This window comes from Ixodes scapularis, unplaced genomic scaffold (genome assembly GCF_016920785.2).
Source record: "Ixodes scapularis isolate PalLabHiFi unplaced genomic scaffold, ASM1692078v2 PGA_scaffold9__187_contigs__length_104089568, whole genome shotgun sequence".
In the NCBI taxonomy this organism is placed as follows: Eukaryota; Metazoa; Arthropoda; class Arachnida; order Ixodida; family Ixodidae; genus Ixodes; species Ixodes scapularis.
The window spans coordinates 80,923,315-80,940,890 of record NW_024609884.1 but is presented as its reverse complement, the minus strand read 5'-3'; the positions used below and the strand labels follow the sequence as shown (position 1 = coordinate 80,940,890).

Sequence of the window (17,576 nt, the reverse complement as noted above, 5' to 3'; positions counted from 1 at the left end):
GCTAAGGCTATCCCGAAAGCTTGTGTCCTGGAAGTGTAAAATATGCTATATTCATAATTTCGGAGTCATTCAACGATTCAAACCTGCAAGCCTGGCAACCAGACTCGGGATTCTGCAAGGCAGAAGATCCTCCTCATCATGGGGGAGGAGGAAACAAGAAACGGTGGACAGAGTAGAAGGGGGAGAGGAGGAACCGCGGGGAAAACGGAAAGCGCGAACTGGTCGTCGGTCTTTAGAGAAAAGTAAAACAATCAAAGAAACGCCGCTATACACGACATGATTTCAAAATCTTACAATCGGAAGGTTTCTACAGTTCCCACAAATGGGCCCAAAAGAAATCATGACCATTTACAGAAAAAAACGAAAGTAAAAAATCAATGGAAGCAAAACAACAGCTTTCGCCCAAATGCGTTGACTCAGAAGGAGTCAGTTTTGTCGCCGTATCACTTTCTTGCAAGTACCGTTCGCCTCCGTGGCGCAATCGGTTAGCGCGTTCGGCTGTTAACCGAAAGGTTGGTGGTTCGAGTCCACCCGGTGGCGGAATTCTCTTTTTGTGCCTCTTCTGACGAGAATTGTTCTGTAGCACATTTCACTACCCCCCCCCCCTTTTTTTTTTTTTTTTTTTTTGTCCCCTTTTTTTTAAAGGGGACATTTTTAAATTAATTGTGTCGGTAATGTTTCTTTTTTTTTTTTTTTTTTTTTTACAGTGGTTTGCTCTCTTCAATTGCAGTGATTGGTACAGCTCTGACGTAGTGATTGGTTCAGGCGATCGGCTCTACTGATTAGCAGTGATTGGCTCCTCGAAACCGCAGTGATCGGCTCTCATCAATCACAGATATTGGCATTTCACGCTGACTTTAATCACACTGATCGACTCTGATCTATAGGGCGGACTGATTCTCCTCATTCGCAGCGATCGGTTCTCATATATCACAGTGATTGGCTTTCCGAATACCCCGCGAGAATCTAAACACGTACGGGCCGAGCAAGGCGGTTCTAGAACTCCACTCTCGTGGCTTTCCTAAAACGTTAATGTTAGCAGCTCCCGCCGCCACGCACCGCTTATTTCGGCTTAGAAAACGCAGGCAAAGGGTGCTTACAGTGCGTCGGCGCACATCCCTCGCTGCGCAATCCAATTAGCGTCTACGCACACTGGTCAGCAGCGTCCAAGCGTAATCTCGTACAGGGAAAAAACACGGAGTACAAGAGAGACCCTGTTGCATTCGAAGGGGATGGTATTCAATGGCTTCTCGACTATAGCCCGTTGCGAGGAGGGATTTACAGTCCGAATTGGCCGTCCATTTCTATTGGCTTAAGGGGTGACGTCATATGAGCTGTTTACATCAATGTTTACCAACAGTGGCCAACTCGAAGCTAGCGGATTGCCGTTTTCACACGCTTGGTAGTGATTTTTATCTTTAAAAGTTCGAAGACAAAACAATATAATTCGAAGTATGCAGAGGAGCACTAGGTGCATGTATCTCTCGGAAAAGTCCAATGAGCGTACAATAATACCCAAATTGTAAATCGAATCCAATATAGCTTATAGCATGGAATTACGATAGCTCTAATTTATTGGGTTCCAATAACCCCAATTGTATCCAATTCCGATTAGGGTTCTTATTGTATAGTTTTATGGAGAGTCGCGATCCAATAAACACGTTATTATATCGGGTTTCAACAAAAGTACTCTCGAATATTTGGTATGTTTTTCTGACTGTGAAAATAAAATAATAAATATATATATACGCAACTGCGTTTTAAGTATATAAAATAGCGAAGTAATGAGTAAACAAAAAATCAGTACGTGGTCTGGGTTTCGACGGTCGACTCGCCAACGATAGTTAATCCCGCCTGGCGAAAATAGTTGCAAAGGGTGTCGGGCGTTACCGACCGACTTCGTCTTGCCCAGAACTTTTACGCGGCACTTTTAAGCTTCGCTTTGTTTCGGATATAAGTCGAGTCCGGTTGACTGAATGACCTCGCGAATTTAGTTTGGCTGCTGCCAGAATTTGCTTCCCTGGTGATAGCTTCTTTTCGATTGTCCGTATCCTCTGTTTCCTGCGTTTTGTTGGGGTCTTGGTCGATCCCGTTGACACAGACAATGAAGAATTTTTTATTAACATTCATTGAACACATTTATTGAAATAGAAATTGATTAGATATTCAATTTCAAACATAAGTGCAGTTACGTACACTGTTCTACACTCTAAAAAAAAAAAAAGCCCGTGCGTCTGCTTTCCCGCACAACACTCGGAGAGCCAATCACCGCAACTTGCGGAGGCAGCTCAGCCAATGACGATGCAGAAACATATGTTTAGACCAAAAAACGCAGTCTGAGCTGTGACATTAAGCAATGCAAGCGTGGCGTTTTGCATTGCTTAATGTCACAACTCAGTCTGCGTTTTTTGGTCTAAACATATGTTTCCGCATCGTCATTGGCTGAGCTGCCTCCGTAAGTTGCGGTGATTGGCTCTCCGAGTGTTGTGCGTGTAAGTAGACGCACAGACTTTTTTTAGAGTGTAGACGATTGAACTGGTCTCCAAACATTTGTCAAACATAAAACAAGAAAAAAAAAAAAAAAAACATCAAAAGTCAAATTATACGTTTAGTGTTTATACAGCGCAAGGTCGGTCTGCCAGGATGGGGCGACACTGGTTTGTAGACGAGCAGTTTAGCCAGTGCAGTACCACTCCTAACCTGGGGTATTTAACGTGCTCACGCGGTAGTGATACACGACCGCACGCCGGTACCACGCCCATGCAGATCAAAACGGCCAGGAGTGGAGATTGAACCCAGAATCCCCACGATCCCTGGGTTCGGCAGCGCGACCTTTCGCTCCACGTGCGTCGAGCTGGGTGTGCGCTTTAGCCCACTTGGCCACCGATTCCCCGAAAAGCAAAGCTTTCGTGGAGCTTCTAGGAAACGGACCAACACAAAGGATACATTGCGCTTAGGTGCACGAGCTGCAGACCCTGCGTGTGTGCGCGAACTCGGCCCAAGACGATAAAGCTGCGAGTCAACGTCCGAACAGGAAAGGGCGGGAAAGTGCGCAGGCGACAGCCGCGGCGGCGCTGCAGAGTTTCCAGTTTTCTTTACGAAGAGGCTCTGGGCAAAAAGCGGAGGAAATGGCGGAGGAAATGGCTCAGCGAGCAACGCCGGACTTTATGGGCCGGGAAAAAAAGAAGTGACGGGTGCCTGAGCGACGGAGATGGATCCAGCAGGGTGACGCCTTCACAGTGCGGCCGGCCAACGAACCCGCGGGGGCGACGCGCAGCGGCGCAAATCGATCCGGACGCCTTTCTCCGGCCCTCGCTTTAAAGACGGGACACCGACGGGAACTCCGGGGGCGTACGCGCCCGACACCGCGGTTTAATTAAGAAACGGGAGGGCGTGATCGACCCCAGGGCTAGACAGAGATACCATGTACCGCATCAAGAGTAACTGCGCAAGCAGAGCCTATATACACAGTTACTCTACCCGCGACCGACCCTGACTCCATCCCACCGAGATTCCCAGACTGTCTGTCGGGCAGGGGTCCCACCCAAGCTCCACTATCTCGTGTGGACCTGCCCGGCACACGAACAAGGCACGCCACCCTCGAAACCCCGGTCCAAGCCCGAGACCTCGTCTCCTGGGGAAGACCCTCAGGGGGCTACCAAAGGCGGGTGCTACAGGCAGACGGTGCTGAAGTCGACTGGTCTCGCCACCCGCCACGCGACCGCGAGCCCTCACCGAGAATCCTTTCCTTTAACCTTGCATACTAAAAACGCACAAACGATCCGACGTCCCGACTCCAAGCAAAGTGCACCAAGGGCGGTGTACGCGGCGCGCAAAGTCGACACGACGGCAGGCCCAAGTCGCAGCCAACAACGCACACATCCAAGGCGCGCGTTCCGACGCCGAACCCGAGTGGCAAACCCGCGAAGGCCACCTTCGCGGGTTTGCCGAACGGAAACGCCCGAACCCGGCGGCGACGACACATGTACCGCGCTTCCTCGGCGGGCCCGCCAGTGACGGTTCCTCCTAATGATTGCGCGTGGCCTCCGTCCGCTACACGTCGCCGGGGTCACGCGGTTCCATCAGCCCGACGACGTCCGCGCAGTCCCGCTCTTCCGAAGTCACAAGGCGCTTCGGCGGCGTTTCAAGGCCTCCGTTGGCACGGGACGCGACAAGAGCGCATCGCTCACGCCAACGACTGTCGCTTCACTCCCGCCCACCCGACGCCACTCCGCGGTTCCACGGCGGTCATCTGGAACGGTTACAAAACACTTTCTTTTTCATGTATTAAAACAAATATAAAAAATTTGCACTTAAAGAGTGGCTTTCTTAACATATTCCCCTGTGTCCTGGGGATTCGATGACAAGCTATAAAAATCCGGGGTTCATTATTTAATTAGCTAATTAATTAGCATTATATGGCCGCGGGCTTCTCATTTTTCTCCTCTAACACTAAAGGGAGGAGGGCGATTTTTTTTCTATTTTTACATCGTATGATCAGTATTGTAATGAAGTGGACGAAAGCTTCTATTTCAATTTTGTTTCGATATAATATTTTAATAAAATAGCTTTTAGCACAAAACATTTATAAAAAAAAACTTTAAAACAGAACATAGAAAAAACTAGTCCACTTCATTATAAGATAGGATACGCGGTGTAACATTATCCCCCTCTTCACATTAATATTGGAGGAGAAAAATGAGAAGCCCGCGGCAATGTTTGTTCGTTAATTATCTTTGTTAATAAACAACCGACGCCTATAAAAGAATGCCGAAGGATCCCCAAAAACAAAGGGAATATGTTAGATAAGGTACTGCTGGGTATGTATATTTACCTTTTGTATCCATTGGAGATGGCACTGATGTGGGACCGGAGCCTTAACGCCAATAAAGTTCTGCGCGCGCGTACTGGCGTTGGGATGTTTTGGTCAGTGCGCCTCCGACATTTGGGTGCAGACCGCTACAGAGATTCATCGTAAAATATGTTCGGAATATAACGGGAAATATCCGGAAAATTTCTGTCATAATAAGGAAATGATTCTGTTAGATCAAAGTACACACAACCTTATCGGTTAAGAAAAGAGTGTGTTTTCGAACCGATAAGGGCGCAGAGCTTCGGAGCTTCGCGCAGAGCTTCCTGTCTTTTTACCGTGACTTATCCACGGCGCTCACACACATCCGTTGAACTCAGCTCAGCAACTGGGTAAGAGCACCACTCGGACTGCGCTCGATAACAATCAATCCGTCGGGAAATGTTCGCATTCGTGGCCAATTCGTAACTTTTACAAATCACCGGTCGGGCTAAGAGCTAAGAGCTCGAGCGGCAAAGACGCTCTTTCACGTACCTATAAAAAAAGAAAAAAGACGCCATTGCGTTACAAGACGGTCCGATGTCAGCATCGACACCGGACGCACGGGCGCGCCGACGGAGCATCGGGTGTCGTATCGGAGTGCAAAAACGATCTACAGTGTCGCTCCATCGCTAGGCTCGCGGACGACACAAAGGACGTCTGTCGGGGCGACAAAGAGCAGTAAATCCGAAGCACTCACGCGATCGTCCAAAGCACGCGTGGCATCTGCCGGAACCGCTCTCATACACCCGAGAAACGTCTCGCAAGCTGGGATACAAGCTCTACCGTTACGCACGCGCGTTCCTTGCCCTTCATTTTTTTGTTTTTTTTTTTTCGTCCGCAACGGATTTCTTTGAGGATGTGAAAGAACAATACAGCGAAACAGGAAACGGTGGCGATTGTCCAGCAGTGAACGCTCGCTCTCAGCCGGCAGAGAACGCGACTACGCCGCTCGGCATTCCACGGTCTTCCAGCCGCCACGTGCGGCGGAGAATCGACACGTACGCGCGACAGGTTTCACTCGTAAAGCAGCGGCAGACGACCCCCCGCGGGAGCCCCGCGGCAGTTCCTGCTGAGCTACGGCCCACGCGACTCTCGACTGGTTTATATATATAATATACGGACTGGTCAATACGGGCCCAAAAAGCATTCGCCCGCACTTTGGGCCTGTACTGTTGCCAGGGGAAGCGGCGCTTTGTCACGCTTACCTCTTCGTTTTCGGAATTCCTGGCTTCCTCTCCGAATGACGGGGGAAGCGATAAACTAAACAACGCGGCTAGAAACCATGACAAAAAAAAAAAAAAAAAAAGGATACGACAGCCCCGACCGACGCCTAATTAATTCAAAAAGAAATTCGATAAAAAAAAAAAAAAAAGCATTCAGGGTTTTAAATTACTGGTCGCTCGTCGCTTAGCGATTTGTTCCCGATGTTGTGTCGAATTAAGCTGCCACTTTACTGACTGTTCAGAAATACTGAGATAACCGGGCCTGACAAGCCTCTTGTGCGCGTGTTGTACAGTGAAGGCGCAGTGCAGGACCAGGATAATCGATTCAATTACGCAAAATTTTTCTTCTTTTTTTCTTGCTTAAAAAATTTACTCTAATGAAATTTTCCTAGTTACAAGGTAAGAAGCTGATAAACCTAATGAGCTGTCCGGCGTATTTTTATTAAGAGGGCCTTGATGCTTACTTTGGGTCTAAATCTTCAGCAAAAGTCAGCTTTGGGCATATTCGACATTTATTTTTGGGAAATCTGTTCGCTTCATCGTTCTCAAATAAAAAAATTAATAAATAAATAAAACAGCCCGAAAAAGGTTTTAGTGCATCTCCAAGGTCAACAGTGCTTTGTTTTGAATGCTCAAGATGTCTCGTAGAGTGGTTGTTTACTCCAGCAAAAAAAGGAACACAAAAGAAGACGGATACATAATATGAACTTCTGACATCTCACGAAAGAACAGTCTCAGCAGAGCATTTACAAATAATTGAGGTATTCTATTTGACGATTTAGACTGTTTTAGAGATTTTTTTAACTTGTATCGATACTCGTTTTCACCTCAAGAAAAAAAGGAAATTTCCCACGTGTTCATACGCCGCGAGAAGTAGTTCCTACAAGATTTGATTGACGGAGGAAGGAGCGATGCCTTTTCTTAGTTTGAAGCGTCTACAACTTGATAAGGTAACATACGTGTAATCTAAAATGCACCTACATATAACTTAGCTCTCTACATAAAGGGGGGAAATTAGTAATGCTTCCGCGAGAAGCCGGACTTTTTCTACTGCGGCCCTTGAGGTGAAAACGAGTATAGATCGGCTTCACTGCAGAAATTCCTAAAAGCGGTCACACTTCGAGATTTTTTCTTCTCCCTAGAAAGATATTTTGGCGAAAGACGATTAAGATCCAGCTAACAACTATAATATTCTTTCGAAAGAAAAAAAAAAAACATCAACGATGGTCAGTACCACTGTTTGGGACGTCTTCTGTGGCGGGCAAGCAAGAAGCGAACGCGGGACCAGCTCTGTGCAGTAAGGCTATAAAAAAAAAATAAGCCGTCCTCCTGACTCGTCGATAAAGCGTAGACAGAAGGCCGTAGTGCTGCATTTGCGTCGTCACCCACAAGAGGCCGATGACGCGGCACTCGTGCCCAATCTCTGCCCCGCGTTGGCCTCTCGCGGGCGACACCGAAAATTGGGCACTACGGCCTCTGTCTACGCTACGATAAAACGATAACAATAACAAGCCTCAAACAAAAATAATAAAAAAATGTTTTTTTTTTGTTTTGCTTGCGCGCGTCAATGAACTCCGTCTCAAGTCTTTCGTCACATACAAGTAAAATTGACGATGAAAAAAAGAAACAAACTGCAACAGAAACCCAAGCGTGTCGTGCTAGCCACATTCGCACATTGTACTATGACCGTGACGGTAATCCATCACGAAGCGTGGGGACGACCCAACACTCGCTCAGAAAAGAAAGAGACACGGCGCCAACAGTCATATGCGGCCATTTGATATAATCTCACTTCTAAATGAAAGAAAGAAAAAAAAAAAAAAAAAAAAAAAACGACGACGTAAGCCCGCTTCACAAAGTGCGATCGTAGAAAACAGAATCTCACAAGGTCACGTTACTACGCCTTTCCTTAATTGCAATGTTAGGGCACAAAACACACACACACACACACACACACACACACACACACACACACACACACAAAAAAAAAGCGGTCTCGGGGATCATGTTTCGTCGCATCACCTCGACAGCAAATAAATTGCAGATCTTCGATCGGGACTGATGAACCCGGGAAAGTGTTATTCACGTCGAAACGAGTTTTCTCCACATACTCTTCCTTTTATGGAGAAAATAAAAAGAGAGAAAAAAAGAAGCGAAGCTGTCAATGCACCGCTGGGTTTCCACACATAAAATGATCGAGGTCCCAAAGACGCGCGGAGGTACGCGAGTGGTTGGGCGGAAACCTTCCTGCAGCATGCAAACTATATACCGGTCCTACCATCAGCCCGGCACGCCTGCACTACGTTGCACTGAACTTTTAAGTAACCCACTCAAGGCGGATGAAACTTTCGGGGTCTACGTGGCAAACACCGCGAAGGTCAGGCACCTGACATACTCATCCAGCGAAGGATAGTTTCAACATTGCAATAAAATCTCCATCAGTTTACGCCCACCATAGCCGGGATAACCCCATGCAACAAGCTGAACTCACGGATTTAAACGCGCGTAGTAAATTCCAAATCCCCATAGGCATAAGGACTAACTAACTTACAAAGTAATACTACAGCCTACACAACGCGTTATCGTAAGCCTTGGAATGTTAGCACTTATAGAACAATCCATGGGCAAGATATATATATATATATATATATATATATATATATATAGGTTGGAAAATAAACTACCCAGATTACTAAATAGATTAGCTGCCGAAAATGTCGAGCTTTCAGATATTACGTTTAAAGCACTGCGTTGTTTTTTGAGTCCCCAGTAAAAAATAAAGTAAAAAATGGTATGTAATATTATTAAACCTTGAGAGTTGTTGTGCATGTAGGTGATCTTGTTTTTTCTTGGTAATGCCTTTCAAGGTATCCTACGATTGCGTGTTGTGACGCAATTAGACGGTGCCCATTGTTGCTTTTCAATATTTTGCTTTTCTTATTAATGCTGTAAACTGTATGGTATGTTTTTTTTTTTTCTTTTTTTGCTGCATAAATGCTAATGTGGGGGCTGTGGCTTTGTCAAACTGGTCTTGTGACCGCTTTTTCCACAAGCCTCCAGTATCCTCTACGCTAAACTTAATGCAAAAAAAAAAAAAAATAAAGCTGTCTTTGGTTTACGATGCTCGAATTATACGAAGTGCCCCGAATTCTCCAGAAGTGCTTCCCCAAATTCGACAACTTCCAGTACACGCGCCAGTCCCAGCAAAACACGTAGCTTCTCACGACGCTGCACAGAGGTCATGCCATGAAAGGCAGACTTCAAACTGGTAAAAACGAAGACTACATATACTCCCGTTTCGCCCCATAAGTCAAAGCTAAGTCAAGAACTAGGACACATACACATACAGACACACACGAACACACACCCCAAAACCGCCATGTCACGTTGCATTAACAGCAGTTGATGGATTTAGCCCACGATAGCCCACGCATAAAAAGACGGGAAAACGCCGTGACGTTGCGTTTATGTACCTGGTTGATTGGCGCAATTGGCTTACTGCGCTTTAAGGTGAGACGAAGTATAATACTCCAGGTAGGTCGAACGCTGCTATATATATCAGCGTTTGACCTACCTTCCGTCGAGCCTGCAGGACCTACCTGTGGTGGAACCTGCAGAGACGAAGACGACTTGTCTGCAAAACGCCGCAACAGGGAAGAAAATCGAGAGTTGCCTGCCACTTTCTTTGCCTTTACTTCCGCAAATCACGGCAAATTCTCCTCGGCATCGAAATATCCAGCAAACCGGCTTACCGTTCGGGAGAACTCCACATTGCTGAGCACTGCACGCCCACGGAAAATTGTGAAAAACTGCGTAACCACGCAGGACGGGCTCTCGTACGCGGAGTTTGCAGAATATGTATATATATATCCATCGAGCGTTATTTGTTGGCTACGAGAATTGAGCGCGACGCACGGCAAGCCTCGAGTTCTCGAACACCAAAGAAAAACTACGACCTGCTTGGATACGCGGAAATATAAAGAAACTAGTTAGCTTTCCCTTTTTTCTTTTGTGTGTGTGTGTGTGTATCAATCGAGCTGTGCATTTAATATTAATTGTATCGCTCAATCGAAACAACTCCGTCTATAAAGAAAAGGTAAAAAAAAATGCTTGAGCCGTTGCGTGAGCGCACGTGCGGACCAACAATGCTGATAACTTTATCTGTAGGAAAGAAAGCCATATTTACATTTGGCATTCGCGCAGCTCGTGACGATTTCTACAGAACGACAAAGCAACGACGTCTCCTCGTCAGGCATTGTGTTTCTTGTCCGGATCACACGTAAACAAACCTATCGGCAGAGTACGACACTTTTTCCTTTTTTTTTTTTTTGGGGGGGGGGGGGGGGGGGCTTTTCTAGATTTTGAGTGAAGTCTTGCCTGAGCGCAGAGAAACTGGGGGGGGGGGGGGGGGGGAAGGGGGGGGGGGATACGAGGGCGCGGGGGGGTGGGGGGTGGTCCATCTGTTCTATGAACGTATATTACCCTACTGCAACGAAAGTTGCACCAGTGTAACGAGAAATGTACCGCGATAGTGTTCCTCTTGCTTCGGAACCAATGGAGCTTGTTCTCAAAGATGAGACGGAACAGGTGTATCGTTCTTTCTGACGAAAGTGTCCAAAGCAGTGGCCGAAAGAAAACTCAAAGTATACCCCAAAGTATCGGGCGTTTTCGAGCAAAGAGGACCGTGTTCGTCTCGCCGGAAAAATGAACTATAGGCATCGCCGAACGTCTCCGCACAAATGTAGCGTATAGCGGTTACGACCAGATGCCAAAATATCCTACCCTTATCTGATCCAGAAGTTACATTAACGTTGAAATTCGGGCTAGTAGATGTACAGACATAATAAAAAGAAGAACAGCGCGAAGACTAGGACAAAGTAAAAGGGAACCGATCGGACACAGCGCTGTGTCCTGTCAGTTACCTTTTATTTTGTCCTCGTCTTCGCGCTGTTTTTGTTTTAAAAGGTTGCAATTTACGAGCGATTTCCGGAAAATTTCCATTATAAAACAGGGCCCGTTCCCGATATCAGACGCCGGCCATTCATATCCGTGTATTTACGGGCTTCATTGACCGCCATTTTCTTACAAAAAATTTCCAGAAATAGTTTATATAACCTTTGAAATAGCCCAACGCTAAGTTCCGAAACTTTGCCATCTGGTTCCGCCCGCTAGCGGTACACACTTGGGCAGGAACTGAGCACTCCGCGATGTATATATCGAACACCTAACATCAAAAAGTGGAGAGACAGCGGTAAGTTATTCTGCACCAAGGACCGTGGAATGACGAGAAATGTAACCGGTGCAGTACGATCCCGCTAGCCTGAGTCTCGTTAAATTGGCGAACGATGGTCTATAGTTCAACCACACTCCATCTATAAGGGCTATACTTTCTAGAAGGCAACTCGGGTCACAACAAAGAGTCGAGGACAAAGATGCGCAACTTACCTCATCGTGACGGCGAGGACGGGCGGCGTTCGCACGTCCTCCCAGGGGAATGCCACGTGGTCTCGTGGTTAGAGAGCAGGGATCGGGACCTGGAGCAAGCATGCGACGCGTAAGCACCCCTCTTTGTATCACATCGACTAAACAACACTCTAAAAAAACAAAACAAAAAAACATTCGTTCTTGAAAGGTCTTTGACGCCCTAACCACTCCTCCAGCTCGTGAACAACGGTTACGCCTCAAGCGCTTTTGTCCAGTGGCGCACTGAAAGGCAACTGGACGATGAAAACCTCTTTCGCATAAAAAAAGGGAGCTTAAAACAACCCCTTCTAGGTTTTTTGACGAAGAGCCCTCTTAGGGGTGCTTAAAATAACTTTTTAGGGTGCAAAATATGGACAACCCGAAGAACCACTAAAACTCTTTTACAACCAATTATTTTTTTTTTTTTTAGTGTGCGTTGGGACGTGCGCGGTGTCCAAGCGAAACTTAGGCCCCCTTACTGGCCTTGTTCAGACACCTCTCTTCACTTCCACCGTGGTCCATGTCTTGTTGAATTCCCCTCGCTGCTATCCGCCTCGGAGTATGACACAACACACTGGTTCAACAAGATCACGGTGGAAGACGTCCGGCGTTCGAACAGTGAGTAGAGACAACGGCAGCTTGGCGTATACGTCTAAATTCCAGAGCTCGATGCACTGACGTCCCCGTGCGCTCCCATCTTCTCCCCCTCCCTCGGTTTCTGAGAGAACTTTCTATGCGTACAGAGCTCCTGCACATGCCGTCTGCGTCTTGTGTACTAAAATTACGATGGTGTCAAGCATGCATCAAATGCTGGATGAGCTCACCCCATTGCAAGCGTGGCGCCCCGACTGGAGCACCCTCGTGTGCAATCACAAGCAACGTTCTTGTGAGCGTACTTGGCTAGTCTCGCAACAAACCGATCTCACCAGCCAGTTTGGGTGTACGCCACCGCTGCCGCAACGCATCGAGGGAACTTCAGTGTTTCTGCACGTGCCATAACTCGCTGGAGCTCTGCGCGTGCAGGGCACGCGACGCATCGGGCATTGCCTCCTGCGAACTAAAGTTATGGCGGCTTCACGCGTGCGCCAAACGCTTAACGATATCCTGCCTTTTTTTTTTTTTTTTTTTCCAGATATGCGCTCTATCTGTCGTACGTTGCGCCAACCTCTTTCAGCAGCCTCAAATATGGTGACCCATGCTTGAGGCTACGGGCAGAGCGCTGCTAGAGGCTGAACATGATGCCGCACTACTTCTATGTCTCGTTGTGCAACCAACAGGAAAATATCGAGCCAACCAAAATAAATTAGCAAATTGAGTTGTTTTCCTTTTCAATCTGAAGTTGTTAGAGCGAATCTAGAAATAATTGTACCGTTGGAGTCTCCGAGTGTCAAAATGACAAAGCTGCCTGATTCTACTGCGGGCTCTGCCCAATTTTCTCGAAATGTGGCACTCCAGATGACTGTATTAAAGGAGCAACAACACCGAAGCAACAGCTGTTCATGATCGTCTCACGATTCTTGCACCTCTTCTGTGCGGCAGTTTTCCCGGTGACTATGTCATTGGTATTGTTGCGGTCATTCTGAACGCAAGCCAAGCAACCCTTTGCTAATATAATGCACTTCGAAATACTAACGCCACTACACCACTCAAAAAAGCAACACCATAAGACCTGGCGCACAGACCGCTAAGCAGGCAGGGCCGAGACGGCGAGGAAGCCTCAAAGATGGCGCGGAAGTGCACAGGACCGCCGAGAGATGGCGCTAATAGTGAATAAGGTGCAGAATATCTCAGCGAGCATGAAAAGTATATAATAGGTAAGGGCAACAGAAATGCAGCTGTAATGGAAAATAGAGCACTTTGGAGTTACAACAGGTATGAGGTGGTGAAAGAGACTTGGAAAGGGGTCATGGTGCCTGGCTTGACTTATGGAAACACAGTGCTATGCATGAAATCCGAAGTGCACGCAAGACTAGAAATAGAACAGCGTGGAGTAGGTAGGCTGGCTTTGGGGGCACACTGGAAAACGCCAAACCAGGGAGTACAAGGAGACATGGGATGGGCGTCATTTGAGAACAGGAAACCGGTGAGCAAGATAGAATTTGAGGATCGGTTGAGGCAAATGGATGGGGAGCAATGGACACGAAAGGTTTTCAGCTATTTATACATGAGGAGTATAGACACAAAGTGGAAACAGCGCACTAGAAAATTAAAAGGAAAGTTTTTAGGCTATAGTGGAGGTCTATACTCCTCATGTGTAAATACCTAGCTGAAAACCTTTCGTGTCCGCTGCTCCCCATCCAACAGGTCTCAGTTAAGAAGAAAGTTAAGGCCACAGAAAGAGATCATTGGCTAGAGGGAATGCAGACAAAGACGGCTCTGGAAAGCTATAGATTAAACAAAACAGTTATTGCCAAAGAAAGCATTTATGACAATTCTAGGGGAAGCTCATTGTTGTTTGAGGCGAGGATGGGTGTTCTGCGAACCAGAATATGCAGAGCGAAGAACCAGGAAACGGATACAGTGTGCGCTGCTTGTGGAGAGGAGGACGAGACGGCTGAGCACTTGATACTCTACTGTAAAGGGCTTCACCCTATGCCTACCAAAGACAACATAGATATAATAAAGTCATTAAGTTTTAGGGACAGCGAAGGAAGAGTGGATTTCAAGACAGTAGAGATTACCAAGCAAAGATTAAGTGAATGGTGGCAGAAATCGAGAGAAAACTAGGTATTTTCTTATTCACTGATGGCAAGGGGGTTTCATAGCCTCACTTTCTTTGCACTGCGGAGTGAATATAGATTTCACATTTAAATATTCTAAGCTTAAATGGTAAAACAAAATGGCTAGGTGGCGTAAGCTACCGCCCGATCCAAAGGGCTCAGCCGGATTCATCCATCCATACATCGTCTATCATCTACTGCTTCCGAGAAATTTCAAAGCACCGCGTTGTTCTTTTCTTTGTCCCCCTATACTCCGAATGCTGGAGGAACGGAGGCCCGGTTGTAGCCTGCAGTCATTCGAGTGCTCTAATGCATTTCTTAAAACATTCAATTCAATTAATTTGTTTTAATTATTTCAACACAAAGGTCGAGACTGCCCCAGTGAAAAAATTGTCGCAAGTAGCTTGAGAGTGCCTAGGATCCGCAATATGTGACGCTGAAAAGGAGCCATCTGCATGGAAATCAGCCGAGTGCAGCGTTGTCCCTGCCGGATAGCGATTTACTCTAAGTGGATGGTGACGCTGAAATGTATAAAGCGCGTGTTTCAATAAAAGGTGTCTAGCATTAGACTCAATGCCAACTTTCCGAAAGTAACCTCTCCACCGCCCTTTAATTTAATTTGGCAAATTTTACGCAAGACAAACGTCAGACTTGCCTTGACGAGCCTATCAATTATCTAAATTTTTCTCCTTCAAAATCAAAAAGATAAAAGCAACGCAATTGTGCTTGACGACCTTCTCTTGCCCTCAGCAGCGACAACGACAGCAACTACAAACGCAATATTTGTTTTTAAAGCAAGATGCAAGAAAAAAATAACGTTAAAAAATCACACTAGTTTAGTCATTATACATTTAAAGCATAGATGGGTGAATCCCAAACAAGTAATGACAGTATATTTTCAGCAGATTCATTAAAAAATTGATACTATGCGCAAAAAAAAAATAAAAAAATAAAAAAAGCAGGGGGAAAGTACATTTTAGCATCTGACTTGCGTAACCCCTTACAAAAAAGGTCAATGAGTTTCAATTGAGTTTCTATACAATTGAATGAATTTCAATTGAAGCTCGTTTCATATTTTTGTAAGGGACTTGCCCTGGAGTGCGGTGCTATCCATGCCTCAGACCTACGATTTTCATACACTGTTCCCTATGTGCTCCAGGTGAGAGATTGCTTTTTAAACATTTTTATTGTGTTTAAAAGATCGTTTGTATGAAAGAGCAAGACCATAGTTATAATGATTTGGAATTAGCAGGATATTTAGTTTAACTTATACTCACATCTGAGTACCTCGTAAACAACCATCCGGTCTGGGAGACTATCGAAATATTTATCGATATCCTCATTTATTAAAAAAAAAAAAAAAAACAGCCCAATACAACTTTTTTTTTTTTTTTTAGATTATTCGCGTTATTATAAGAAACATTTCCAGTCTCTGAAGTTCCCAAAAAGTTGGTGTCCGCGAAAATCAAACGGTGAGCGGTGAACTCGCGACTTTTCTTCGCGATTCAGGACACGTTCATCAGGTTCTCGATGTGATTTTTTTACTACGCATCTATGCATTAGTCATTTGTTTGTTTTTCTGAAAACTAGGATCACCCGTCGTAGACGATGGGAATCCTCCCCAGGCATCAGTTCAGTCGTGACCTGCATCATGAAGTGTTCGCAAAGAAGTTCGCAATTATGACTCAAACCCACTTCGTATTTCTCAAAGTTGCTCAGCATACCTCTGCTTTTATTGGTGTGCGCTACACCGGACACGTTTCTGCCACAAAATTAAGCAAAAATGACAAAGAAATCCAACACAGCCGCGAGCGTGTTGAAACTGAAACTAACCAAATTGAAGTCACTCAATGGCGGCGAGTACTTGCAAGTCGAGCAGGCAGTCTAAGAAACACAGTACCGTTTTTGCTGGCGTGAGCATAGCCACCATTCCACCAGCGTTGGGTAAAGTACATCTAAAAAGTACTTGAAGTACAAAGTAGATTTGAGGTTATGTACTTCGAGTGAAGTAGTGAGTACACCGGACCCAAAGTATTTGGAAGTTATGTACTATTAATATCATTTCACTTTCAAAGTAAGGTTAGAGTACTTTTTAACACAATCTTTCATGGTGGAGAGAGCAAGACTAGGAGAGAGCCTCGAACCAAGCAAGTTTCTCGTGGAGGAGTCTCGCTTGCGCTGACCGAGTGGTTTGAAATGCTGCGGGAGAGCCGCCTCTATACAAACGGAGCGATGCGTAGTCTGCTCGCATTTCCGGCCCGCAAGTAGAATATCCCTCCCACTATTTCTTCAGAGTTGTTGACAAAACATCATTTTGTGATACAAGTTAAACACGATAAACTTTGGGGAATGTACTTTGAAGAAGGGAACTGTATACAAGGTGTCAAAGAAAAAGAAAAATTACAAGGTTATTTTTTTTTCCGCAAAAAAAAAAAAAAACAAAAAAAAAAACACAAATGAATTACGTATCGCCTGACGCTCATTCTCCACCCAAATGTAGCGATAGAGCTCCGAACAAGATGCCAACGTTTCAACACTAACCATTATCTCATTAAAAAGTTATACACGATTTTCTGAAATTTCAATGGGAAAATGGCGGCCGATAGAGCTCTCCAATACACAAAGCGCTATGGCGCCAGTTACAAAAAAAAAAAAAAGAAAAAAACGGGCGAAAAGGAGACTTATTTTTCCACTGAAATTTCGGAAAATCATTGATAACTTTTGAATAAGATATATAACGGTCAGTGCTGACACTTCGGCGCCTGGTTCATACCTCTAACGCTACATTTGGGGGGAGAATGAGCGTTAGGCGATGCATGTTTTATTTTTGCGGCATAAAGCTGTGCGTGCGTGCGTGCGTGCGTGCGTGCGTGCGTGCGTGCGTGCGTGCGTGCGTGCGTGCGTGCGTGCGTGCGTGCGTGCGTGCGTGCGTGCGTGCGTGCGTGCGTGCGTGCGTGCGTGCGTGCGTGCGTGCGTGCGTGCGTGCGTGCGTGCGTGCGTGCGTGCGTGCGTGCGTGCGTGCGTGCGTGCGTGCGTGCGTGCGTGCGTGCGTGCGTGCGTGCGTGCGTGCGTGCGTGCGTGCGTGCGTGCGTGCGTGCGTGCGTGCGTGCGTGCGTGCGTGCGTGCGTGCGTGCGTGCGTGCGTGCGTGCGTGCGTGCGTGCGTGCGTGCGTGCGTGCGTGCGTGCGTGCGTGCGTGCGTGCGTGCGTGCGTGCGTGCGTGCGTGCGTGCGTGCGTGCGTGCGTGCGTGCGTGCGTGCGTGCGTGCGTGCGTGCGTGCGTGCGTGCGTGCGTGCGTGCGTGCGTGCGTGCGTGCGTGC

The 17,576-nt window shown here is 46.5% G+C and overlaps 1 protein-coding gene and 1 non-coding gene across 3 annotated transcripts in view; one reads left to right on the top strand and one right to left on the bottom strand.

Annotated features, from left to right (window-relative positions):
- Positions 1-17,576, bottom strand: part of LOC8033729 (rho-related BTB domain-containing protein 1) — a 179,503-nt gene that overhangs the window by 144,217 nt on the left and 17,710 nt on the right. For both annotated transcript variants that reach the window (XM_042287113.1, XM_042287116.1), the window contains exon 2: positions 11,521-11,609. In XM_042287113.1, coding sequence (XP_042143047.1) covers positions 11,521-11,525 — 5 coding nt within the window. In that variant the 5' untranslated portion in view covers positions 11,526-11,609. The remainder of the gene's footprint in view (positions 1-11,520; positions 11,610-17,576) is intronic.
- On the top strand, positions 467-540 carry Trnan-guu. Its single transcript has one exon. It is a non-coding gene; the product is annotated as a tRNA-Asn (tRNA).